Source organism: Poecile atricapillus, chromosome Z (genome assembly GCF_030490865.1).
Source record: "Poecile atricapillus isolate bPoeAtr1 chromosome Z, bPoeAtr1.hap1, whole genome shotgun sequence".
NCBI lineage: Eukaryota > Metazoa > Chordata > Aves > Passeriformes > Paridae > Poecile > Poecile atricapillus.
The window spans coordinates 13,983,775-14,011,215 of NC_081289.1; the positions used below are offsets into that span (position 1 = coordinate 13,983,775).

The following is a 27,441-nucleotide window of genomic DNA, read 5'->3' on the forward strand; positions in this document are numbered from 1 at the left end:
AGCGATATGAAGGTGTGGGTGCTTGACAGATAGACTAAAACAGAATGCAAAGAGGCAGCATTGCTGAAAAAAAAAGGGCAAATTTATGCCATAGTATTGTACAATAAGAAGCCCACTACATTCTTAAAATGATCTCACCACAGTGAATCATTAGTTCAATTACATTTCACACCACTCAGCCTAAGGCAAGCAGAATCCTACAGGACTCCAAAAATATTAATTCTAGCAAACACGTCTCAGAAACACAAGCAAGTACTGCCAATTTCCACACGTTCTCTGTCTCTAAAGTATTAGCTGGTATCTGACTATGTTGTTTCTTAACTGAAAATGCATTTCCATTCAATTTGACATTGTAAAATGAGGCTATTCCACAATAAAAATACCAAAATAAGCAGAGTGCAGTGCCAGTATCTATTAGAATATTCAAGAAGCATACCTTCACATGCTAGTACATCACAAACCTGTGAAACAGAAATGTAAATACTAGTATTTACAATAACTAGTTCCTAGTACACAACAATTTTTATGGATTATAAGGCACGTAATCCACACATGATCAGAAGTTCTGCTTACTTTATTAGTGCCAGGGGAATAGCAGTAACTTTTGTACTTTCTAAATATATTAGATTAAAAAATTTATGCAGTGGATACGCATCAGACTAATTCACCTCTTTTCCTTCATTGTTACATGAATACATATATGTATGTCATACATAATTATTATTTATTTCTACACACCAAAAGTTGGGTTTAACAGCACCATCTATTTTATATTTATATGAAGGAGGTTTTGGTAAGAGTATCACTGAACAGGACTGACAGGCACTATGTCCCACCACACCTAAATTTAAATATCCTATTTTTCCCACCCTTGTTGGATTTTTTCATTTTAAACTAATTAATACACTGAAAGGTTACAGAATTCACCCAGACAGAAGAAAAAAATTTCTGCTGTGTTAACCATTAAGCATACTATATTGCAGTGTACAAAGTACTTATTTTAAAATCAATGTATGTGCGAATCATCAAATTTCTTTGGTAGTTGAATATTCTAGACTTTTGTTTGTGTCCTATGAAAAAGGTTTTAGTTGCCAATTGCCAGTAAACTCTCTTGAAAGGAGAGAATACAGCATTCTTTAGGAAAGTTTCGATGCAGTATTAAAAAATCTAGAATACACTAAATTACTCTTCTGTTACCCATTATTCAGACAAAATACTTCAAACGTACAGCTAAGAACAATCAGCTTCTGTCTTAAAATGTTCCAGCCTTAGAAGAGCTGGATTCCACTCCTACTTCACACATTCTGCCATAATATCACTGAATATATGTCTTACACCAAGAGGAAAGAAGAATCTGACTCTATAATTACCATCTGCTTTTTCTACTTCACAGAACACTTGTGCAATTCAGGAAGCAAAATTAAACCCAGGGTTTGGGTTTTGTTTTGGTGGGGGAAGGTAAAAAAAAAAAGAGAAGGAAAAAATCCCCATACTAACTGATTAACAGGAAAACCAAAATCACTCAGAGCCTATAAGTGTCAAATAAGAAGGATGTGAAGAGGGTGAAGAGTACAGGTCCAGTGGAAAAGAGCAGAAGGCAGGAGGAAGTGCTCTAAGGCAGCTACAGCCATCGGGACCACAGAAAGGTGGAGGGCAACATGCACTTCCTGTGGAAAAAATATTAGCTTATTTTTTAAGTTGTAACAGCCAAGAAATTAAGAACTTATCTTTGAATCATTGAATGTGATATGTGGTTGTGCCAAAATTGCTGGGAGGAGAGGGGAGAGCAAGATGAATAGCAAATCCAGAAAAGGCTTTTGATATAACAAAATATAAACAGAATAAATGACAAACGAAAAGCGTGCACTATTCTATTACCTCTTTTCCTACAGATAAAGTACAAAGTACACACAGAGTACAAGCATTACAAGAAAAAACCTGAAAGGTTAAGTATCTGCTCCCACTGATACGTTTTAAAATGTGCTATTGAATTTCCTTTAGTCAGATAACTTCAGTTCATCTGGATGCTTCGAGTGTGTTTCACTACCACAGTATGTTTTCAACTACTGCTTCTTTATCACAGTTTAATTATTTTTGTAGAGTAATAAATTGAAGGAGATATATCATTAGGCATCTTTATATTCTTTGCTAAAATTACACTTTGGTGATTATTATGAACTGAAGCAGAACGGGAGAAATATCTTCTTGTGTATTTACTTTATAGATTTCTGTATCATCTTGTTTTCCTATTTTACAAAGAAATTCTCACACAATGAAAAGAAATTTACTTGAAATGAAAAAACAGAAGATTTACAGTGAAAGTTGTATGATAGGTACACAACCTGAAATTATTAAACCGATTCTTTTTGTAGTTTGAATGAATTGTATCTTTTGCGTATAAACATTTCTATATCCCCATTCTGATTCCTGACACTGCAGCCAGGCAAGCAGGCAGGCAGGCTGAGAGCACAAAGCTGCTGGCACACAGCACACTCTCGTTTCCTTTCCAAGATCAGTTTTTGGAAATACACTTTTGGTTTCTGTTACCCTGATACGATCTCTAACTTCCTACCATATATTGTAACAGTTTAACCTGATACCATATCTAATAAACAAATCAATGTCACTGCTGAAACAACATTGCTGTAAAATCTGTCACTCTGGCTATGTCAGACTGCTATTAACATAGCTGTATTAGCACAGTTTTACTTTTAACTGTACCAGGAACTCTCACAATCTGTTGTGAGATCTTATTTCAAATTAAACTCAATTTCAACTCAATTAGTGGGGGGGGGGGGGGGGGGGAACACAGTGACTTATTGTTACTCTACACCAGTTTTCTTCCAAATTTTATTTCAAGACATTTTTCATAAATACCTGTCGCAAATAGAGAGAAGAAGGGATAAGTAGAAAAGGACAGCTTCCCACATCAGTAAATTATTACAAATATCAGCGATAATTTGTATACTAGACCACATTTACAATGGGCTGAAAACATGCTTAAGGCAAAAGAAAATGAGAAAGGAACACTATTTGCATACCTATGATACATATGATATGTATCATCACAAAATAAAAGGTGAGTGTGAGCACTGTTGTTGTAAAACACCTTAATAATAATGAGGAAGATTATTACTCCTGCTAAGAGCTCTAATAGCTAGTAAGTGAGAGCTATCAATGAATGAGAACAAACAAAACAAAAGATGTGAAAATTGGTTAATGAGAAGCTCAATATAACCCAGAAATGTGCACCTGAAGCCCAGAAAGTCAACTGTATCAAAGGAATCTGGCCAGCAGGAAGAGGCAGGTGATGCTCCCTCTACTCTTCTCTCATGAGACCCCACCTGGACTGCTGTGTCCTGCCCTGGGGTCCCAACCCATGAAACATGCTGACCTGTTGGAGTCCAGAGGGCCATGGAGACATCAGAGGGCTGGAGCAACTCTCCAATGAAGACATCTGAGAGTTGGGGTAGTTCAGCCTGGAGAAGAGAAGGTTCTGAGGAGACCTCAGAGAACCTACAAGATGGCTTTTTTACAAAAGTATGTCATGACAGGACAAGGGGGAATGGCTTCAAACTGAAACAGGGCAAGTTTAGATTAGATATTGGGAATTAATTCTTTTCTGTGAGGGTGGTGAGGCACTGGAATAGGCTGCCCAGAGAAGCTGTGGAACCTCCATCCCTGGAAGTATTCAAGGCCAGGTTGGATGGGGCTTTGAGCAACCTGGGATAGTGGAAGGTATCTAAGCTCATGGCAGGGGCGTGGAAGTAGATGGTCTTTAGGTTCCCCTTCCAAACGAAACCCTTCTGTGATTCTATGAAGAGAAACTGTGTGTAAAGATTATATTATGGACATAGAACCTTCTACAGTCGAAATTATTAAAATGGATGTATATAGCTCACCTGCACTTGCATCAAACAGGGATGAAGTACAAAAAAGTGCACATGAAGACAAGTGAAAGATATCTTTAAAAAGATTAATATATTCAGAAGCTTCTAATAAATCTTGCCTCAGTGTTACAGCACACAGTGAAGATTCCAGAGCAGTTTAAATAAACCAGGATAGAAGTGGGAGATTTTTGGTTCAGTCGCTGATTTTTTCTTGTGTCCCAAATTTTTTTTCAGTCAAAAGTTTCTACAACTCTAGTTTGCAAATCAGGTCTGCTAAAACTGGGCAAGGGGGAAATCTTTGAAATAGCAGACAACCTGGCAGAGAAACAGTATGTTCTCAAAATAATAGGAAGTTCCTTCTTTAATGAGGTTAGGTTTCCACATTTTTCCCTGAGATTACATGAAAAAGGTATGAGACCCTTCTGACTTTCAGCTGAAGGTCCACCTTTAAGATAACAAAACCGGTAATCAGATTTAGTGCCTGTGAATAATTGAAGGTTGGACCTAAAAGGTGAACATATAAGACAACTAGACTATTTTTGTTTCAAACAATAACTGAAAAGAGTTGATAAAATACTTAAACAATATTTGAAAATTATGTGCATGAATTTGGTGACAAAGAGGAAAAACTGCTCCTGTGAAAACAGCCTATTTTTAAAGCTGTTTCCTATGAAGAATGAAATCTTACTCTACACTTCTCATTACCTTGCGTTACATACAGAAACACCTTCACCTTTTAGGCAAGACAATAGAAACAATAGTTACAGGGATAACTAGTAACAATAGGTACAGGAATACTGGCTCCATCCAGGGCCTGAGCAAAGATTAGTCTTCAGTCTTCACAGCTACTTGGTTACATTTTTTTAACCAGAACTGCCTATACTTTAATCATAAATTAACAGAATAAAATTGGTTATTATGTTTAAGATTTGACCAACCAGTATTTACTTGAGGAATTACAACAAAATTGTGCATATAATCCAATTTTTCAATTATTTTATACTTCTGAATTTGCCAGGCCTCATTTTCCAGTCCTTAGCTCTTGCCATTTCTTTCCCTGTTAATCCAAGAGCCTTTCTGTGGTCCTTTATTTTCTCCCCATGAATGCACCTCTACAGTCTTAATCTTCAAGAAAAATAGCCCACTTAATCGCTCACTGTGACATGCATAATTGCATTTATTCACAGGTAACCACAAAACTGTTTTTATCTGTAGAGCACAATTCCCTACACCATTTGCACAAGTACAGATTTGTTTGACATAGCTGCCTGAATACAAGAACAGAAACAACATTGGTAAAGCAATCCCCAGCAAGGACATGGTCCAATTCCAAAGATTTAGTTTATTTACCCCTGTTCCTCTCTTCTAGCTCCCCCAGTAACAAAATCATCTACTAAGAATGTAGAGCAACTGTGAAGTAAGGAGAATATGGCTTATTTAAATACCCACTTTGGGGAACAATAACTTAAAGGGAGGTTTAAGTCATCTAAATTTATGCACATAAATCTATAATGCATCTACACAACTTCTTTAATCAATTCAATAAGCAAAACACACAAATTTGTTTGACAACATGTATTTTCAATAAAAAGGTAATTGGCTATCATTAATTCAGCTTTACAGACCTGAATTCTTCTTTCAAATGAATTCAACTTGCCTACTATTTTTTGAGTAGTTTTGTATCTACTTGACATTGATCTCAATAGAAATACCATCTCCTTCTGAATGCTGGAACAACACAAGTTGGACTTTCTCCTTCCCCATTCAGTAAGGAATTATAAACTAATGTCTCTGGGAACTTAGCACTTTTTGTGTAACATCCTCGTTAATTGTTGGTATCCTTTCTCTATGGAAGAACATATTAACCTGCCTTCAAAGAGAAAACAAGAGCACTGACAGAAAAATCCTCCTATTCTTATCTTTATGGACAATCTGGAAACAAGTATATTAATATGTTTGTTCCATGATAGGTGTCTTTCTGGTTCCAGTTAGTCATAGATTTTTTTTTCTGCAGTATTTTAAATTTTTCATATCTATACTCTATATTTGCAATTAATGCATTCAGTGGTATTTATACATTGTTGTGCAATGGTAGTTGTTGTCTTTGCTTTGTCACTACACTAGAATAGGCCTTCAGCCAGGAGTACCTTCTTTCTTCATTGCCAAAAAGCCAGTATTGCACAATCTAATATTGTCTTCTCAGCAAGCTTTTAGCTTTCAAGCTTGGCTAAATACATTTGACCCACCTACTGAAGATCCTCTGCAATGGAAAATTAACTCTTTCAAAATGAAACACTGAATACTGGGTCTATTTTATCAGTTTTCCTTATGCATCACAACTTGCCACTCTGGCAACAGGTGGCTTCCAAATCCAACAGGTTTGTTTATTATAGGAGAACACAAAGTACCATTTCCTGTGTTAGAAATGGGTGACTTTTAAGCTCTGGCTGCAGAGAACAAGTAATCTGGGCTCCCAATTCTGTTCTTCCACACATTTCAGAAACATGCAATGATTTGGTTTTTCTGGTTTAATTCAGTGGGTTGTGAAAGTAACATCTTTTGAATTTTGTTAGCTGACTTTCAGATCTATATGCATTTACCGGTAATTCTACCAAAACTTCTCATTCTACTATCCTCAATGAAATTTTCTGAAAATTATTTGCTACTTCCATTATTTGATCTTCTAGTAATCATTCTAATACAATGCTCACTTCTTTCCTTAGTCATCACAAGTGACCTGTCCATTTTATCGATTTCTGTTCTCTCTCACACTATTGCTGAAGCTGTTTGCTCAAAAAGAAATAAAAACTACTCTGTCTTCTCAGATATACAATATTGAAGTGTTATTTCTGAATGAACCATGTTCTTCTTCTGTTCAACCCCTGGGTTACACACTAATAAATGCTTTCAGCAGAAAGACAAAGATCAATATTAGAAACTGCTTCTCAGTGTTATTTCTTTGACCACTAAATGCCTGATTTCACCATTGGCCATAGATAAACAAAACTCAGCTATCCTCAGCCAGCATCCCTAGAAAAAATGTGTGACATTTCTCCACACCTTCCCATGGACATGTGATCATCTATTGAACTCAAACCACCAAGTATGGTCACCTTAACAGATCACTACTCTAGTTCTGGGAGCACTAATCTGCAATTTAGTATTAAATCTCCAACTGTATAAATTTACAGAAAGAGGCAACAGAGAAAGTTATAAATGCCAGTTCCTACCAGAGCTTTGGACAGTGCCTATGCATACTTAGCCAGAAATATAAAACTGCCTTTTCCTTGCAGAACTTCCACCCAGAGTAGAATAGACAACTGGATCCATATTGTTTCAGATGTATCATTCCAGCTGTAAGTGGAACTAGAAAACTAAATCTTTCCATGCTAGTCATTTGTGTCAACAACTTAAGAGCCCTAGCTCTTCACTGTTTACTTAAACTTTTATGCCTGTTGAAATACAGTAAGAATAAACCACAAATTTAGAGATGACATGTCTCTGTTTTGTTGATATCCCTACATTCATTTATTGTTTGGAACTATGTCATTCAACTTGCCTTTTTCTTTATGACCATATTCTCTACCTGTACTGTCTACAATGTATTTATAATTAATGAGCTGCAAAAATATATCTCAAAGACTCACCGCTAACCTCTGTGTACCTTCTTTTCAGTCAAAAATACTTCTTTTAAACTTTGATTTTCATCTTTGGTCTGGTCAAGTTTTATTTTTTTTTTAACTAATACAGAGCTTTTAAAGTCACTGCACAAAAATTACTAGATTCAAGAGCAGACAGAGCTTGCAGACATCTTTTGGTCTTGCTAGTTTTTGTGCATCACCTGGAAACAGAAACCCAGAGCTTTTCTTTCTACTTTTAATTATGTAGTTCTATTGAAAAAGTGTGATGATCCAGTAACAATTCTTGGTCTCAAAACTCAAAGATGCCCTACGATCTGTACTAGTTACACAATCATAACAACTTCAAACCAATTAAAAATTAAAAAAAACTCCCTCTGAATTTGTATTTACCCTGAACACAAGCATTCATAAATACAAGCCTATCTGTGTTGCTGGTTCTCATATCCTTTTCTATCTCCACTCTTACGACACACCTTAGATAAAAAATACAAAAATACTTACTGTTCAAACACTTGAAAAGATCAAAGGGTAAAGTATAAACAAGGTCCAAACTTTGTTGGAATGCCATCCTTCTGGTGGGGAACAAATATGCCTTAACAGCAAAACAGAAACAGGCTTGGTTTAATTTCTTTCTGCTCTATGGGGGATACTTTGAGAAGAGAGCAGAAGGAGAATTTTGTAATTAGAGAAACAGAATATAAGTACAGTTTTCAGGTTTTAGAATGACACATTTAAATTCACTAATTGCAAAATAAACAAACAAAAATTGGAAAAAAAAAAGAACTATGAGACCTGGCCTTTACATTTAAACTTATTAATGAGAAAAGATAGGATGGTGTAACTGCCAAGATGTTCTTCCACAATTTCCCTTTTCATCACTCCTTCTATTCTTCATTTCCAATCACCTCTTCTTTCAAAATTCCAGAGTTCCTTTTTTCAGCATTAGGTGACACTTCAAACCCCAGATATATCCTCTAGCTTGCAAAACCGCAGACCATCTGATGTATTACCAAAGCAAATGGAAAAACACTGCAATTACAGTAATTTTAAGAAATAAGAATTACTGGCTTAATCTCAAACACTGAACTGAATGTGCTACCAATGCAAACACTATTTGTGCCGCATGTGCCTGTCCATACATAGTTTAAATGCATAATAATTTATCAACTGCATGATGAGTGCAGTTATTCTCCTGTCCTGACAATAATTCATCTCCAAGCAGAAAACACTTTGTGGCAGTCGATCACATTCCCCCTCCCCTTCCTTAGTTTTTGTCCACTATCATTTCTTTCCCCACTGGAGTCCTCTGAACTATTAGAAGCTAATAAATCAAGAGCTGTCAGGCCCTAGATTGTACCTGTACCTGCTAAAGCCTAGTTTAATGTAATACTGGCCTACAACCAAAACTTCTATACATTAGGTCATACAATAACAGTCATAACTGATCCTAATAATGAAATAGCAGCAATAAGATTTAAGGAACAGATGACAGGGAGTTGGAAAGAGTAAAGCTTTCCAGAAATATAAGGAACAAAAGGTGTGGACATCTGTAACTGAAAAAGAAAAAAGCAAAGGACAGAAAATCAAATACAAGTCTTTGATGGGCCTGGAACACGGATAAAAACTTTTGGAAATACTCCACATGCTACAGCAAAAGCAATTTGAACACACCATAACTAACTTCTGACAGAGCCTTACTACTGGGCTGTCAATAACATATCACTTGGAACAGGTCAACACCACAACAGAAAGTGGAATACTAAACCCATTTTAAAACATCTGACACACAGCCTTCCAACAAAGTCTGTGTGCTCAAGACTAAAATTACCAAATACCTAAGAGTATGGTAAAATCAAAATTTTTAAGTAGTTACAGCCAAAAGATTAATCTCATCAATACCAGAAATCAACTTAATGCTTGCATGAAAAAACAGTTTCACTTAATACGGCAAACTTGAAACTTGTTTGCCGTTGTTTAAAGGAAACTAGGCATGAAGAAATCCCAGAATTACAATTATACTTGGATTCTTTTTCTTGAACTCTATGCATAAAGAAAATTAAATTCCAAACCCTGGTAATTTAAAGGCTATGTTGAAAAGCAAAGTTGCAACAGAATTTTTTTCTTGCATGAATTCAAACTTTAGTCTTTTCTCTCATGTGTCTGTAATTACCTAGTGTCTTCTACTGTCTATCTTTCTAATGGTAAGAAAAAGAATGCATGCCAGAGATTAGGTTAAACATGCAAAATATTTATGTAAAATGCTTTGTCTAACATGAGGTTTCCAAGCTAGGAATCCTAGTCGTAGCAAACCACAATTTAATGGTAAAATCTATATGCTCTGTCTGCCTTGCTCAAAGAGAATAAAGAGGTCTTACACTATTGGCCTCTTAATAATAAAAGATTGGTTTAAGTTTTGAAAGTCATTCTAAGTTAATTTGGTATCCAACAGTCAACAGTTCAAATTAACGAACTTCTTACATACTACCAAGATTCTTCTTTATTTCAAAAGCCAACAAGAAAAAAATTGACCTTCCCACCACAAAGGGGTTTTTTTTTGCCTGGAATATTATAAATAAAATTTGCACATCACATTTTTTGCGAAATCTTCCATCTTATGGTAACAGAATCTCACGAAAAATATAACAAAGCAAAATAAAATCCAACTCAACTGAAAGGAACAACATAAAACTGAAGAACATGGAGATGACATTCAGCTACAGAAAAGCAGAGTATTTTTAAGTCCAGGGCATTTCAGTGAAGGTCTGGCAGTGTTACTGCTAACACCATTGGGGACAATGAAGAAAAATGTTTTAGCAGGATATTTACACTTCCCATGGGTGCAGATGCACCACCTGAAGCAGCAGCACTAATGCAGATGGCTCTGCGCCAGTAATACAATTCAGTCATTCCCAGCAAGACTAATTACCCCAGGCAAAGAGTCATGCAATCAAAGCCATGTAATTTCTATTAATCAAATCAGTTCACTTACCCCTACAGAACAATTGTGCTACACAGATATATGCTATATTACTTTGGAGGACATTAGGTATTGCACAAGGCAGCAAATTGTAAAGCATCTCAGTTCCTAAGCAAAAGCACTATGGAAGCAACATTTCCCTCAAGTTTGAAGTGCGTTGATTCTCATGAGAAACTGTGCACTGTGTAGTAGCAGTGAAATACTTCACTGACATGACAGTAACCAACTCCATCCTCACTTTAACAGCAGTCAACACAAGATCTAGCTTGGCAATCATACACTGTAAATTACTGCTTGGAAAAAGAAAAAAAAAAGTTAATCACTGAACAGGATACAGGAAGAAGGCGGCAGTGAAAGAGAGCTGCCACAGTATCCATGGCAGATGTTCAGACAGTTTACCATTGCAAGTTTAGTAATACTTGTGTACAGATACATAACACATATTTGAATGCTACTGCAAAAACTGTAGCAGCTAAAATGAAACAGCTTTTAGACAACAATATTTAACCTGAGGAATAAATATTGCAGTCAGCCAATCTGCAATCACTTCAGAGCAAGTCACTGAGTATTAGATAGACTATGCTATTTTAATACTCAATTAATAAGGTACACCTGTGGAAACCACAGGTAAAGGTAATTCCACCTTGCAATAGATAGGGCTAACTGGTATAAAAAACCCCTAGTTTAATACTTACCACTAAAATAACAAATTAAAACTGTTGTTTACTGAATACTAACTAGTAGTGCTTAGTATTTTGATAAATACAAACCAATATTCATCACTCATCCCAAATACTAAAAAACTAAAAGAGAAATAAAGTAACATCTTTCTTAAAAACAGTTGGACAGCTTGCCTTCTTTCCCAGCAAACGGGGGAAAAAAATTAGTTACAGGACACTTACATTCACATAGTCAGTATTACCTTCCTATTCTTGCTCACTGCATTCTCCTAGACCAGACTGACATTAATAGCTTTTGCAGCACTCAAGTAACACAATGAACTATGTGAAGTTTATGTGAATGTCAGTCACAACCAGAAGAGAAGTAATTGTGTCAGATGGTTGAGCTGAAGGTCTTTGAGGAGATTTATCCATCTCATCTAAAGGAATGATAAGAAGAGGCTGAAATGATGGCATGAAATTTCCAGTCACAGTGTCCTAATAATATTCCAGGTGGTATCTGGGAACAATGACCAACAAACCAACTTGTGAAGAACATTCTACATCAAGCATTCCAATAAAAAAACCAAACCAAAACCAAACCAAAAAAGCCCCAACCAACCAAAAAAAAAAAAGGGGAAGGAGGGGAAGATCTCCAAGAGACACAAAGGACTGGGAGCAGATCAACTACCAAGTCCTCCTACTTCAAGGCAAAATCATCTCTATCTAATTATCCCTGCTTATTGTAGAGGAGTTGAACTAGATCAGCTTTAAAGGTTCCTTCCAACCCAAGCTATTCCATGACTATATGATTTCATTCCTGGTACACGCTTTGTCTAAAACACTTCTAAAAAGGCTTCAAATACAACTTCACAGCTCCCCTGAAATTATCATTTCTGGTAGAATTCTTTCCTAACATTTTAGGAAAAAAAATTCCTTTGCTTCATTTCAGGCCCATTACTTACTGTTTCAATCACAATGCATATGGAGAGCCACTTACTCCCCATCTGAAAAAACTTTGTTTATCTGAAGAGCATTACTCTCCCTCTCACACCCCTCTTCTCCAAACCAGAGCCACACACTTCCAGTTCCTTCACCCACTGACCATCCTCAAGACCTTCAGCCACCATTGCTGCTGTGCTTAGGAGTTTCTCCAATTAACTTACATCTTTCTTCAACGAGGTGCCTCAAAAGGGACTTGATAATCTGTTTGAAGCATGAACAAAAGATTATTTCCAAGTGCCTTGCACACAACATCCTTCCTCACAAAAATCAGCACAATTGTCAATAATGTCACACTGTTACAAAAACAAATGAACAAGCGGCTTGCACTCAGTTTCTGTGGAACTCTCAACCCTTTCTACAGAACTGTAATCCATACAGTGATTTCTCTTGTTACCCCTCTCAACTATAACTATTTATTGTGAGGACTTAGCACTTGTCTGAAAGAAAAATCAGTAAGACATATCTCCAATTCACTAAGAATATTCTTCATTCTAATCCTGTTTCCCAGTGTACATTTCCATTCTTCTCTGCTTGATTATTGCTAGGAAATTTAATAAGGATATATGCCATATAACATCACTCAAATCATTAATGAAAATACACGCCAGCTACAGAACACGTTCTAACAACACCCTGCCTGATATATTGCTGGGTAAGTGAACGATAAATGAAGGGTTCTGGGGTACAGCTTTCTCCGAACTTCTGCATACACTGCATGACATTTTCATCTGGATTCTATTGCTGATCCTGCTAGTGTGACACGGTGTCAAGAGCCCTATTTAAATCAATGGTGTCAAGAGCCCTATTTAAATCAAACTACAAGACAGTCATTGATCTCTCTAGTCCCAAGGCCTGTTATGCTGCCAACAAAGAAAATACAGTTGTTAAACAGGATTCATTCTTGATAAAGCTGTGTGTCCTACTATTTAACAGCACTTTTATATAGACTCCAACAAATAATTTATCTGTTCTAGAATTCCTTTGCTTAAGGAAGTCAGGTTACTTTGAATTGTCTAAAATAGGTGGTAGTAAGGTCTATTTTGAATAAAACAAGCTCTCCATTACATTCTGGAATCTAATCTCTCCCCCCAGAATTCACAAAGATGATCACTAAGAACAAGGAGATTACTCTGAAAAGCATCTGAGATACATTAGGATGCATATACATATTATTCATATTTGTATTTATGAATATTATAAATGTTTATATACATACATATGCTATTATATACACGTGTATATACATATACATGCTATATATACATACACAAAGGAACATGCTCTCTTTTCCATGAAATAGGCACATCAGCAACAGAGAACAAGAAGGAAATAATACTTTTTAGGCTTATAAAATTTGGGAAGATATTGCTCTATTTAATGACATTTTCAAAGAAGAGAAAAACACAGATCATGTTGTCTCCCTCTATCAAGCACTATTTTGTATTAGTGTATGAAACAAACTAGGTGATGATCTGTAGTACCAAAGATAGCTTCACATCTTTACAATAGTGTTCAGTAGAATCTTCACGGTACTACATGTAGCAACAATACCGGAAAAGTGCACTGACACAGAGAAACCCACATAGTGGAAAAGACAAAGTCACACAATGCAAACCATATTAAGACAGGCATTTTCCTCCTTTCTCCTTCCTTTGTCACTAATTCTACTCTAACAGATGTATCAGCTTTATCCAAGCTTTTTTCTTTTTTAAATCGTGTATGATCCATATTGTTTACCCTAGAAAAGTGATAAGTCAAATTTATTTCTAGCCTCAAGAATTTTTAATTTCAAAGATTACTGCTACCATTGTGCATACCATACTTCAGAAGATCAGGCTACCAACACCTATATTACACCAGGTACAAAGAGTCCTTCCAGACATAGCTAAAATTTTTTTTTTCAAATTGTATTTCACCCAGTACCATGTATTACCTAACTAATTTCAGTTTTCTCCAGCCCAGAAACACTTCTTCACAAGCTGTATTTCTTTTAATTTCTCTTAAATCTTGTATTGTGATGGTAAGGCCAAAAAACTGTCCCAGGTAAGTTTTGCTCCCTCCTTATAAATGATTTTGCTGGTTTTAGCAAGGACAGAGTTAATTTTCTTCACAGCAGCTGATAGGGGCTATGTTTTGCATTTGTGCTGGAAGTAGTGTTGACAGCACAGAGATGTTTTCATTATTGGTAAGCACAACTTAGAGTCAAGTCCTTTTCTGCCTCTCACCCCACTCCATCAGTGAGGAGGCTGGGAGCACACAAGAAGTTGGGAGGGGACACAGAAAGGTCAGCTGAGCCCAACTGATCCAAGGGATACTCCATCCCATACAGTCATACTCAGCATGTAAAGTTGGGGGAGGAAGGAGGAAGAGTGGGAGATTTGGAGTGATGGTATTTGTGTCCACATCTAATGGAGCCCTGCTTTCCAAGGTATTGCTGAACACTGCCTGCCCATTAGAAATGGTGACTGAATTCCTTGTTTTGCTCTTCTTGCATGCCTGGCTTTTGCTTTACCTGTTTTTATATCAGCCCATGGATATTCTCACTTTATCCATTCAATTCTCTGCCCACCCCACCTCCACTCACAGAGGAGCAAGCAAGAGGCTGCATGGGCTTGGCTGCTGGCTGGGGTTAAACCACAACAAGCACACAATACATACGTAGCATTTTCTCCATTTCAGCTACACTTCAATAACTGACCATATTTTGTTATGTCTTTAGAATTATTTAGCTTTAAAGTAAGGTCATAGCTCTATCTTTGCCCATCCTCTCTTAAGTTACATGGAAGGCTATGTTTTCCTGGAATAACATCTATACTGAAGATACCTGAAACTGTATTTTAATAGACCCCTTCTCCTTCATTTTATGACTGCACATCTTAGTTACAGACTAAGCCTGAGTTTACAAAAGAGCAAAATTGTGCCTGGTGCAAGAACCTGCGCTTAAATATTATATACTCAGAAGAATATTTAAGCAAACAGATTTACTTGCTGAGACATAAATTATAATACAAGCATATATACAGATGAGGAATTTATTACCATTAAAAGAAGTCTAGGCATTTATACGAATAATGATGACACCATTTATAAGTATTTAACCTGGAAAAGAGGGAAATCCTTTGCTGTCCAAAACTCTGTAACTGACAGATGGAATTAGCCTGTCCACACTTAAACTGGCCTTTCGCTGCACAACTCAGAATTTTTTCATCTCCGTCTGATAAGTTACCAGCCATTGTTAAAGACGGTAATTTCTGTATATCCACATGGAAGACAGCTGATATTTTAATGCCTGCAGAATTTCTTTTGTGAAAGGGAACTACATATAGTGCACCATTTTCTTGTCACATTCTATTGTTTAATCTTGCTTAGGAATGTTTCTTTTTTGCTTTATAAAATATTTGTATTTAAATACTACCAAGAAGCATAGTCAGGGCATATAATTCACAACATTAGGCACTGCATGACATCTGAATATTGGCACTTGTTTTACCTATATAAACACTGAATTGGATTGTATTATACAAAAACTTAGCACTAGAGAAACACCTAAGTGCTTATTCTACTTTGCTAGAGAGTCCACAGTGTGTTGGAAGGTAAAAGAGTTGCAGAAGTCTGGGGTTTAATTTTCTATAAATATATATATACACATACAGACACAGAACTCGCTTTTAATCTCTAAAACTACATAGGAAATTAGGTTTTCTTTTTACTGTGCCGAAGTGTGAAGTTAATTCCAAAGAATGTGAAACTCCAACACAGAGGAATTTCAGATCCACTTCAGCTCTAAGTAGAGATCTCAGTCAAAATATTATCAAATGCTTTAAGAGAAAGCATGTTCCTAACATCATAAACTGAAGCTGGAGATCTGCAGACTACTAGCAACTTTAGGCATCCAGAAAAAATCCACTTCTCAGTAAAAGCTACTGTTTCTTTTACTTCCTCTAACTGACCCCATATTTCTGCCTAATTCAAATATTTTGTATGTTTACCATAGCCTTTCCCATCACTGCAAAATAAACTTCAATACACAACTAAGTAAAAGTTGTGATTGAACTAACATAGATTAGCTACAGGAATATATGTTAAATACATACCTAAATGCACACATTTGCGTCCCCCAAACATACACACAGAGGTAGCAGTACAGAAAAAAAACTTGACAGTTATCTCAAGATTCTACCCAGAACACCTTAGAAGCAATGGAAGGTATCTTCCACCACAGCAGGTACAAAGCTTTCACAGTAATATCACAGGGCCGAGTTTGACAAAGCAGAAATTGTTATTCTGCACCACATGTACAACAGAAAGGTAATAAACAATGGAATGATTTTTTCTTTGAATGAGAGATGAAAGGGATATTCAGGAATATCTGGCTAAAACCACAGATCAGTATTCATCTTGGACATGAAAGCAAGCCTCTGTGACACAGAGGTCTCTATCCAATACCAGGCTTTCACACCACTCATGTCTACCATCTATTTACTGCCATCAGATGCTGCAGTTATTTCCCCAGGCCTCCCAAAGCTTTCCTATCTCACCAACTGAACTGCCAGCGCCCAGTGCAGTTCCCCACACTTCCCACCCTCCTGACACCACAGAGCACTACATCACATTTCCTATCTTTTTGAAGCACAGCACTTCCACAGCCTTACCCCAAGCCACCACATCCCAAGTGCTCTCCTGCCACACACCACCACCACCTCTCTGCTAGAGATCTCCCACCCATCCCAGTGCTTCCCAAGTCCAGAAGCACAGCACAGCACTTCCCCAGCCACATCCCATACCCCAGGCTTCCTGCTGCCTTCCCGCTGCCCCCCACAGCAGTATCCTGACCATGACCCATGCTTTCCTCCCCCTGGAACAGAGCCACTGCACACCCAGCAATCACTGCCTCTCCACACAGGACAGACACCTCCAATCCCCTGCACCAGCAGCTGCTCATGGAGATGTTCCCATCCACCCAGGCGCTGGGAGGCACAGCCAGCTGGGAAGCAGGAAGAATTCAAACCAGCCAAGGTGGGCAGTAGAGGTTGACAAAGGACAGACAGCCAGAAATGAAGGAGGGATGCAGATGGAGAGGTAAGAGAGAAGAAAGGAAGAGATACCAGTAAATAAGATGAAGATAGAAACGACAGCCGACAAGGTATTTTACCAGGCCATAAACTATCCAGAACTAAGAAATTAAGGACCACAAGCCTTGGCTACCCCCATGGACTGTAGGATCCAATTCAAAAGGGTTGCCTAAGGGGACACATCTCCCTTTATCTTTAACAATAATTACTCAGACTTTGCTAAGCTTCAGGAAAAGACCAAATATTTGAAAACAAGAAATTCAAAAGTCCGTGGCACTTTGACAAAAGAAAGTGCAAGCTCTTTTTTTCTAAATTGTGAAACAAAAAAATGTAAAGAGGAAGAAGAGTAGCAAGAAAGAAATCCTAAAAACTACACTAAACATCTCAGATTTTACCACTAAATTGTACTAATTCATTTAATAGGATCTAGCACCCAAATTAATCCTACAACACCTGCAATCCAGGTAGTTAACAAACAGCATTATTTTATACATTCTGAAGACATAATGGTAGAGCAAAATGGAAAGTAAAAAGAATCAGAAAAAACATTCTACTTTACAATGATACAATTGGTACTTAAGTGCTTCAATCAGATTGATATACTATATAAATATATAAACTATCTGTTTGTAACACAGCATCTACTGTGTTTTAAGTCATTGTCTAATATTTTTTTGATCACACAGTATAAAAAGAGCAGTAGTGACAAATACGCAAAATAAACTTCAGGATGATTCTGAATGTTTGATAGTTCAGCCCTCCCACAACCTATTTTTGGAAGCTGGAATTTGAATACCATTAAATCAGAGGAGAAATAGCTGGCAAGATACCACATACAACACCACCAACTGATCTCCAAGACTAATGGGATGCTCCTCAATGCATCCTGCAGCAGTGTGGAATTTCCCAAGCTAGCTCAAGTACAGAAAACATTCTAACAATGTAACTTGAGCCTTCATGAGAGCTACCTCGTTATTCTTCCTAGAAGCAAATAAAATAAAGGGTAAATTAGTCACTACTGCAGCAGAACATTTCCAATATCTGAACTAGGTTAGGTTTCTGTGTATCATATCACCTATGGCTTTTATAAAAGTCACAGGGCCAATGTCTTTATTTTAGGACTTAAACTGTAATTTAAACTATACCTTACCATAGTGCAATGTCTCCCAAAAGCTAGATATATATCTTCTGCCTCTGAGGGTGTTTCATAGAAATATAAACCAGTAAGGAGTTGCTTCACAAAAAAATTGTTGCTCAAAAGAACACAAGTCATTATCATAGAATTTTCACGTTATTAAATACCTATATCTAGAGAAGTCACATGAAAAAATGTAAAGGACTAGTAAGTTCTGTCCATGCCATTTCTCAATTTAAATCAGGAAGCAGAAAGCAAGAACCACAGTAAAAAGTTTTGGGTGTTTCTTTAAGTCAAACACTAGCGTGAGTCATGAGAGCACAAGCTAAAAATGTATCTAAAAGTAATTAAGAAGGACTCACCAAGTTCATTGAGACTCTGGGCAGCTTTTGTTATCTCTCTGCTTCCTCCTTGCAGCTGTCCTTGAAGTCTCTTACTGAGATACAAGATGCGTATTATCCTCCGCAGCAAGTCACAGGCAGCCTGCAGGGACATTGTGGCATTAGGGGATATTATCAGTACATTACAACCTCATAACACCAGTACTCAAATGTGGAAACAACTTAACCAAAAAAGGAAATGTGAATGTGAATAAAAACAAGGAACTTTAGAACACTGAAATCCATTTTTTCCAAAAATGTTTAATATGAATCTATGTCCCATAGACCAAGACTTTCAGAAGCTGCTAATTACATTCATGGGGTTACTGAGATTCTGTCACTACCCACACAAAAAACAAAGGAAACTCAGAATCCTATGACAGAGGCATGTTCTCTTTTTAATTAGAAGTGAGCCTTTACCTTGTGCATCTCTCCTTAATACTCCTCCCCTCTTTAAGCTTTAGCAAAGTTAATAAGTTGGCTTTGCCAATCAAATGCTCATCCAAAAGAAGCAAAATGGCACTTACTTCAGAAGACAATAAAACTTAAAAGACTAAATTGTTATTACAGATATTGACTCTTATGGTAGGCATATATGGAAAAACTAATTCTCAGCAGAACTTTCAGAGGCCAGTTACCTTCATTCAGACAATTGTTAGTTCATTTTTACATGGCTTATTAAAATACATGGCATTCTTGTTCAAAAATTAGGAACGTGGACGTATACATAAATTCTTAGGAACCATATTCGTGTGTTTTTGTTAGCACCAAATTAGAATAACAGGCATTGCTGACATCTGAATCAAATACAATAGTTTCATAGCTTTTCACTCAACTAATATATTGAAATACATGCAATGGGAACAGCAACTTTCTGGAGTGGGTAACAACTAAAATAGAATTCAGAAATGCAACTCAGATTTCAGTACAGTCATAGGTACAGTCCAACATTTGCAACCTGATTAACAAGGGTGGCAAGTCAGAAATTTGGAACAAGTATGACATAGTTGTTTGGAGTTATTTTCCCTGGTACTGAAAGCAAAGTCTCCTGAAATATTAACCTCAGGGATATCAAAATTAATTTAAAATAATTTAAAAAAATATTTAGTACCCAACAAGACTTAGAACCTCTTTTTCAGATTCAAGTTCATTTATGGAAAACTAATGTTGAAGTGCACATATGAAAACATGTACAAGTGAATCATTTCAACCAATATCCACAGCAGACAGTACAACCTGGCAGTCTCTTCCCTACGCCAGCATAAACAAACAAATCCACAAATATTTATAATTCAATTTCATTAAACATCTAGACAGAACAAAAAGGAAAAATTAGAAAAAAATCCACTGAGGCAAATCAGGGAAAGCCCAGTTACTCTGACTGCTTTGGGCTCTCTATCACAGTCTGAAGTGCAAGTTTTCGAAGTGTTCTGTGACAACTTAACCACATGATTTCTATTACACTTAGTGAGAACTAAGTGGGGCTTATCCTGCTTTGAGAGATTAATGTATCAGTTTTTATTAATTCATTTCTTTAATTAGAAAAATCTTGATCCACATATCACTTTCATATCTGTGAACTAAATTTCTGCAAGATAATCAAAAATAGCTTTTAATATAGAGCACTATGCTTCACCAAATAAGAGGGCATAGTATTGCTACTTATATATATATGTAAAATATAATAATTTGTGTACCTCTGTCTATTTTTTTTCCCCAGGAATTCACCTTCTGTTATTTTTGAACCATCTTTTACTTTACAAGCCAAAAGATTATTTCTTTTTCATTGAATTGTTACTTATTATTTCCTGTCCGAAGAAACAATCTTTTAAAAGAGAGTAAGAGACGGGAAAAGTAACATTTAGATACAAGAGCAAAAAAAAATTGTTTTAATTTCTATCCCTGGGAATTAGTAGGAGGAAAAAAATCCAAAGACACTGAAGATACACTCTAAATTTTGTAGTGATTTCTACTGCACTGTACCGTTGAGAAAGATTCTATTTCTCTCAAGTGTTTTCATTTATGTGAGCTGTCCAACTTAATAAACACCCAGACAAAGCAAAAGAATGCTATATATAAGGACATATAACAGAAATAAGGAACTGTATCTAATGGTGGAGCTGTTCACAGATGCCAGACCCTCTAACCTGACTACCCACATAACAGAAGTCTGAATTAATTCAGGAAACATTCCCTCCCTGAGTTGATCAATTATGCTTTTATAAAGGAGATGCTTTCATCCACGAAGGAACGAATTCTACTGTTCAAGCAAGAATTAATTTGGAAAAGGTCAGCAGCCCCAGTTAGTCCAAGTCATTTCAAGTAAAATTAAAAATAAACCCCAATTCTGTTCGAGATTACATATCAGCTGTCTCCTGAAATTTAAAGCAACATGTCAATGACAACAGAAATTATTTCTACAATTTTACAATCAAAGAGTCTTTTGATTTCAAATTTTAAAAAATTACTGAAAGAAGACTTAACTATAAAGAGTCACATAAAAATGTGCCAGTGTGTAGCTCATGTATGCAAGGTAACTGAATGTATATATTTTGTTGTTTATAAAGCCTGAAGAAAGAGGAGACAGTCCACTATCTTCAGACTACATTTACTATTTATTTATAGTAGCATCATGAAGACATCTGCTAGTGGTAAATAAAGTCAGAATAACTTCAAAATACAGAATTATTACATTTTTTTTTAATGTTTTGCTCTAATAAAGTTTTTTATACACCAAGACACTGAAACTAAGAGACCATGTAAAAACACTCAGTTAAACAAAACTGCAGAGAAAAGAACCCTCTGAAGGACAAACTCCCGTCTACACATTTCAGCTGGTAACAACTCCCACTTAAGTGATCGACTATGAAAAGAGTCAGAAGAGGAGAGTGTGATTTAAAGCAGGAAGTGAGCTTTCTGAGTCTGCTGCTGCCTTGGGATGCCATGAAGCTCTAAGAGCAGAGCAAGACAAAAGATGTACAAGCACATAGGAGAAATTTAGAATTCAGGACTAGATTTGAAGTTTAACAACAAACTTGCAGTGAGAATGTTTAGGAAAAAGCCAGACTATATTAAAAACAATTAAGGATGGCAAAACCTAGCTTTATGCAAGTCAAATATTCCTTCAGTTAGTCAGCAGTCCCACAGCAATCAATGCAGAGGTATTAAATAAGGTATTAAAATAACACCATCATAAGTACAAGAGGCACTGATACATTGTGCATTCCAGCAAAACACACCTGCCAACCCTACAGATTTTGACAGAAGGCAACCTCTTTTACCATCTTTTTCTACCAATTGTACATCCTCTGATAAAATTCCTAAATTTGTCAATTCCCAAACCAAGTATTAATCCCAAACCAAGTCTTGCATTTGGGAGCAATTTCACATTGTAAGCCCTGCCATCACCAGGAACTGAATTGCTTGCTGTGCTGTGCCCCTCCTTCCTCAACAAACAAATCCCCCAGGTAAAGGACATCCCAGCAGTGCATTTCTAGAAGGCTGGAGAGCTGAGATTTGACTCAACTCTCTGTAAATTCAGCTTCATTTATTAATTCAGGTGTCCTGACCTTCAACTCCACCCAGCAGTGTAGTGCAACATAAAGTACTCACAAAGTATCTGCCAACACAAGAAGAGACAACAGCTCTTGCGCTGAGAGTCTGACTCTCACTGGCATAGAATCTGGAATCATCATTCCCCTTTCTACAGTGATGCTAAAAGAGCAGCCTGCCAGGCTCCCGCTTACTCTGCACCTTTTTTTTCTGATTTACAGCAAAAAAAGTCAGATATTACAAATCCCCTGGCACAGCCTGAATAATGCTGACCCTGGATAGATGCCACTTTCAACCATGTACAGCTAAGAGGAAGCATCCAAGAAATGCCTTCTAAGTTGAGGGACTCATTCTTCTCAGACATCCTTCTGCAGTCTAACTTTCTGTATGGGCAGGGTAGAAATGATCTTCATCTTTAGCCCCCCATTCCCACAACTTTTTCTAGATGCACAACACACATCAGAGAACAAAAAAATCTGCACCTAACCTGCCACGTGGAAGTCATGGGACTTCTGGCAAGTGGCAGTAACAGTAACAGCTGGAGCTGAAAACAACAGGAGAAGCATCTGGCCAAACTGGCTGAACAGAGTGTTAAGAGCTCCCTGCTGAACTTCACTGCTAGTGAAAGTACCATAGAAAATAGAAGTTCAGCCAAGAGATAGTGCAGCTGCTCCACCAGTCCCCTGGACTAGAAACTGCATGAGTCTGCAGCTTCATCTACTCTACAACAGCAGTCACTTGCAGATGGCAATCTACTTGAGCATATATCCACAGCTCAAAATTCAGGTAAACTTGCAAAGACAAATAGTTCAACCAATAACCCACTAAACACTTGTGAGGCTGGAGCTGTGTTGCATTTCAAACCATAAACTTAATAGAATGCAGATACATGACTCCTGAAGATCTATGGAAAAGTTTTCAATTACTATAAAATCATCAATGGAAGTGTTTAACACTTATCTCACCACCATTGTGATATTCTGTAACAGACGTCTACATTCTTCTGTAGACTCCACTTACATTTAAAAGGCAGAGACAACTATGCACTTGGCCTTACAAAACTCCACAACCACAAATACCTCCTTAAGCATTTTGACTTTTGAAGAAATTTGAAAGAATTTTGAAAAAATTAATTCCCAAACTCTTTATTAAACTGCAGCAAAGTCTGTATTAACTTAAGGGCAAAAAGTGTCTTCTACACAACAGCACTAAAACATTAAATACCAAAATAACACTAACATTTATGAGAATTTAATTAATCTGTGCTCAGATAACCCTCCCCTCTGTTTCCTCCATCTCTACAAAAACTCAATTAGCTAGTGCAAAGGTCAATTTCCTATTTTGCAATTTCCAACTTTCCTACTAAGCACTTCTCAGTAGCCCTTGAAGAGACATAAATATTGATTCTCAGAAAAATACCTGACAATGAACTACAGGCTACTGGAGTAGAAAAATTGTACATATGTCTGACAATTGTGAAATAACACGTGTTCAAAGAGAATTTTTTAAAAATACGATTTTTAATGCAACTTACTTGAAGTTTTGCTAGCTGAGCTGTGCGAGACACTATTTTGTTGTAGGGGTCAATGATTTTGACTCTAATTCTAAAAATAAGATGAGAAAATTATTTATAGCAGGGTTAATAAACAGCATTACAGAACATAAGAATTTATACTTTCTAATTGCATAATGAATGTCATACCTATCAACAGTGCTTTGTAGAGCACCAATTCTAGTTTGCATCATTTGGAGTACACCTGCAAAATAAAGCAGATTTTTTACATGGAACACTCATCAGCTATAGAAAGAGTTTTTCTTCAAATCATGGTAACTACTGCAGACTACTTTAGCATAAACCAAAAACAATTTCCCCCTTTATATCAGAGCATCAGAGAGACCAAAATTGGTAAGCATATTGGGTAAATAAACTGAGCAGGTCACTTACTGAATGTTATGGAAAATGTATTGGTAGAGAACATAAACCCACAGAATAAATATCACTCCAAAATCCATCATTTGTGAAATTTAAAATAATAGTTAAAGGATGCTACTTTCTAAGAGAATGTTGATCTTCAGTTCAAGTTATATAACCTGATATAAACACCTGAACATAAAAATGGCATAACCTATTTAACACTATTTATTTAACATAGAGACTAGGACAAAGAGGATTGAGAAGATAAATAATTCTATTTCAAGGTTTTCTTCCCGGGCATAAGCATCTTTAGCAAAAAGTAAGGTATCAATGCCATTATAAGGTCATCTAATTTAGATTACAAGCAGAGCAAACTCCTGTAATCATGTTTGTTCCACATTAGTTTGGCAATGCAGCACAAGGAAAGCCAACAAGCATGCCTGTTCTTTCCTTGGTAAATTGCAAACAAAGTAGTAGGGGACAGGAGTCATTTTTGCAATACAGAATCAGCCTGCTGAGAAGTTAATTAAGTTAGACAAACCCAGGCCTATGAAATTATTTTTGTTCCAGTTACTGTTAGCGTTCTAAAACATACTACATTTTTGTAAAGCCCTGTTTACAAGCATGTCATCATTAAATTAGATAAAACTGCAGCATGACAGAGTAAGATGGAAGACAAACAAAACTACTGCTAATAGTTATATTCAGGTTGTTCTGTACTGTGACTATCTCAGTCATTTTGTACAGATATGAAAATTCTTGTCTTCTCCATATTTTAGAACTATAAACTTACCTTAGTGACAGGCTCATGTGTTCACTGTTACTTATACATGGTATGGCATGCAATAGATCACGAGGATGAAGATATGAAATACAGTGAAAATCTGGAAAAATAGGCTGCACTGTCTACCCTACACTGCAATAATGGGGGAGGGCCAGTGGCACAACACTGCTGCATCTATGGCTGCAATATTGCTATTAAGCATACAACAGCCCTCCTCCCAGGGGACAGAATAAGGATGGGTGAAAAGGCACGCTCCCTCCTCCAACTGCTCTAGAAGATACATGGTGATATAATTTGGCCTATCTTAAAATAACAGGTAGCTCAAGATATCTACTGAACTACCTATAGACAGAAAAGAATATGTAGACCAGAGCTGTGTACCATTAAAAAAAGTGCACAGGCCTAAAAAAGAAAAGACTCTACAAGCTGGGTGTACTAATTTGAAAATGTTTAATGAGATTCACTTTCACACATCCAAATGACTATGCTGTGAATTAGCTCCATAATCTTCACTTGCTAACTCACTTGATAAATATACCAAGAGCTATGCATTTCTAACTTCACAATTAAAAAATCTGTTGGCATTTATCTTTTCTTTTTCTTACAAATCTTGACTCAGTGTTTCCTTTAAGAGCATAACCCTAAGTAAATGGGAAAATTTCAACAAATTTGAGGTGAATTGAATTTTATGTTTACTTTGCCATATTAGTTGTAAAATATGCATTATTTACCACACCTGCTTTTAGAAATGTTTCCTAACTGACTAGTTGTTTTGAAGTACATTGTTTTTTTCTCAGAGAAATTTTAGGAAGGAATGCATTCAGACAAAAACCATCATTTCAGAAAACAGAATTCCACTGAGTACAAAATGCTGAAGATTGTTACTGGGAGGTATTTATTAATCACAAGATTGACTACACATTCCTGACTATTTCTTATTTGGAGAATGGGCACATATTTCAGTCTTTTATGCTTGATTCTCCAACTGTGTAAAAAGTTATTCAGAAGCTACCATTACTAGATTAAATAGCCATATTTTTAATTTCACAGCTATATGCAATTACTGACACAAAACTGTGTATACCCAAGCAGCTCCAAAGACTAAGGATATAACTATCAGTAACCAGAAACTCTGGTTATGCCAAAACCTGAAAGCAGAAAAAGGAACAAAGATAAATTACTTACCAAGTAACAAAGGGGAAAATGGAACATGCTATAGAGATTCTAGCATGTTACAGAGGTAAATATCTGTCTGCACAAAAAAACACAATACCAAACCACGTGACATTCTCAGCAAAGTGACAAAGAGCAGAATGGCAGGTTTAATGAGCTCCTGGCACAAGAACAATATACTGCAACCATCTTCTAGTCAATGGTTCCAAAGCAAGGCCTTTGAAAATCAGCAATTTATGTTAAAATCCACATCTCAAACAGAAGAATAAAACAAAAGTATGTATTTAACTTAGTAGCCCTTTACTAGTAAAAAATATCTCAACACAGTTCAGATTATGTGTTATAGCCTCTTTGGTTAAGATCTGCAAACTATGGAACACATGCATACGCAATGGAAAATTGGTGCTTATGGCAACAGATGGCCACCAATACTGCAACAAAATCAGGCGTATTTAGAAAAATATATTAAAAGGTCAAAAAAGGCTTTATTGCTAAAGTTGCTCAGAACATAATCAAAATACATTTTCCTGTGAAGCAGCTACTCCAGAGAAGTATCAGCTAAATCTCCTTGGAGCTCCATCTACTGTCATAAAAAAAAAACAACTGAACAAAAAAAAATCAGAAAACAGCAAACCAAAAAGCTGCCACATGTTACTCCTCAGAAATCAGATCTGGAGCTTTAACACTGGGGGCCAAAGTTGGCAGTGAATGATGTTCCCTGCACAGATCGTGCTTCCTCCACTGTAAGCACAGCCAGCATAATATAACAATATTTACCTTCCAGGGATTCAATTCCAGTAGCTTGGGCCAACAAATCTTCATGTCTTGCAACAACCTTAAAAAAACAATATAGAAATCAAAAGAGAAAAATAGGGACATGAGCCTAAAAGAAGTATTACATTTATTACCATCATTCCTACATTAGGCATTTAAGTATCAGCGTCCCTACATTAGCCAGATACAGGAAAAAGCAGGTACATCTTACAGGAGAAAGGGTTTTAAGAATACAAGGTATTTTAATTCACAAAAGTAGCAAGCTCAGAATGAGAAGAGGGTCAGTAACTAATTAAGATGTGCATCAGAGCTGACATCTTAATTAAAGCCAGCAGAGCAATCACATTTCAACAGATCTTCATATTTAATAACAGCTGTAAATGTGAACTTACTAATCACACCATAACATATGTTAATTTTTTTCTATTTATGACATTTATAAACTAGTTCCCAAAGAACTTATCAACCGGGGCAGGGGGAAGGA

At 36.5% G+C, this 27,441-nt stretch overlaps 1 protein-coding gene across 2 annotated transcripts in view; it reads right to left on the reverse strand.

The window, feature by feature from the left end:
• Positions 1–27,441, reverse strand: part of LOC131573617 (conserved oligomeric Golgi complex subunit 5-like) — a 175,335-nt gene that overhangs the window by 146,309 nt on the left and 1,585 nt on the right. Inside the window, exons 1-5 of one of the 2 annotated variants that reach the window (XM_058827744.1) lie at positions 26,961–27,018; positions 26,196–26,262; positions 24,014–24,068; positions 23,846–23,915; positions 18,742–18,862 (exon numbers count right to left, since the gene is read on the reverse strand). In XM_058827744.1, coding sequence (XP_058683727.1) covers positions 18,742–18,862; positions 23,846–23,915; positions 24,014–24,057 — 235 coding nt within the window. In that variant the 5' untranslated portion in view covers positions 24,058–24,068; positions 26,196–26,262; positions 26,961–27,018. Of the gene's footprint in view, positions 1–18,741; positions 18,863–23,845; positions 23,916–24,013; positions 24,069–26,195; positions 26,263–26,960; positions 27,019–27,441 lie in introns of those variants that run through there. The other variant, XM_058827743.1, reaches the window with a different exon arrangement.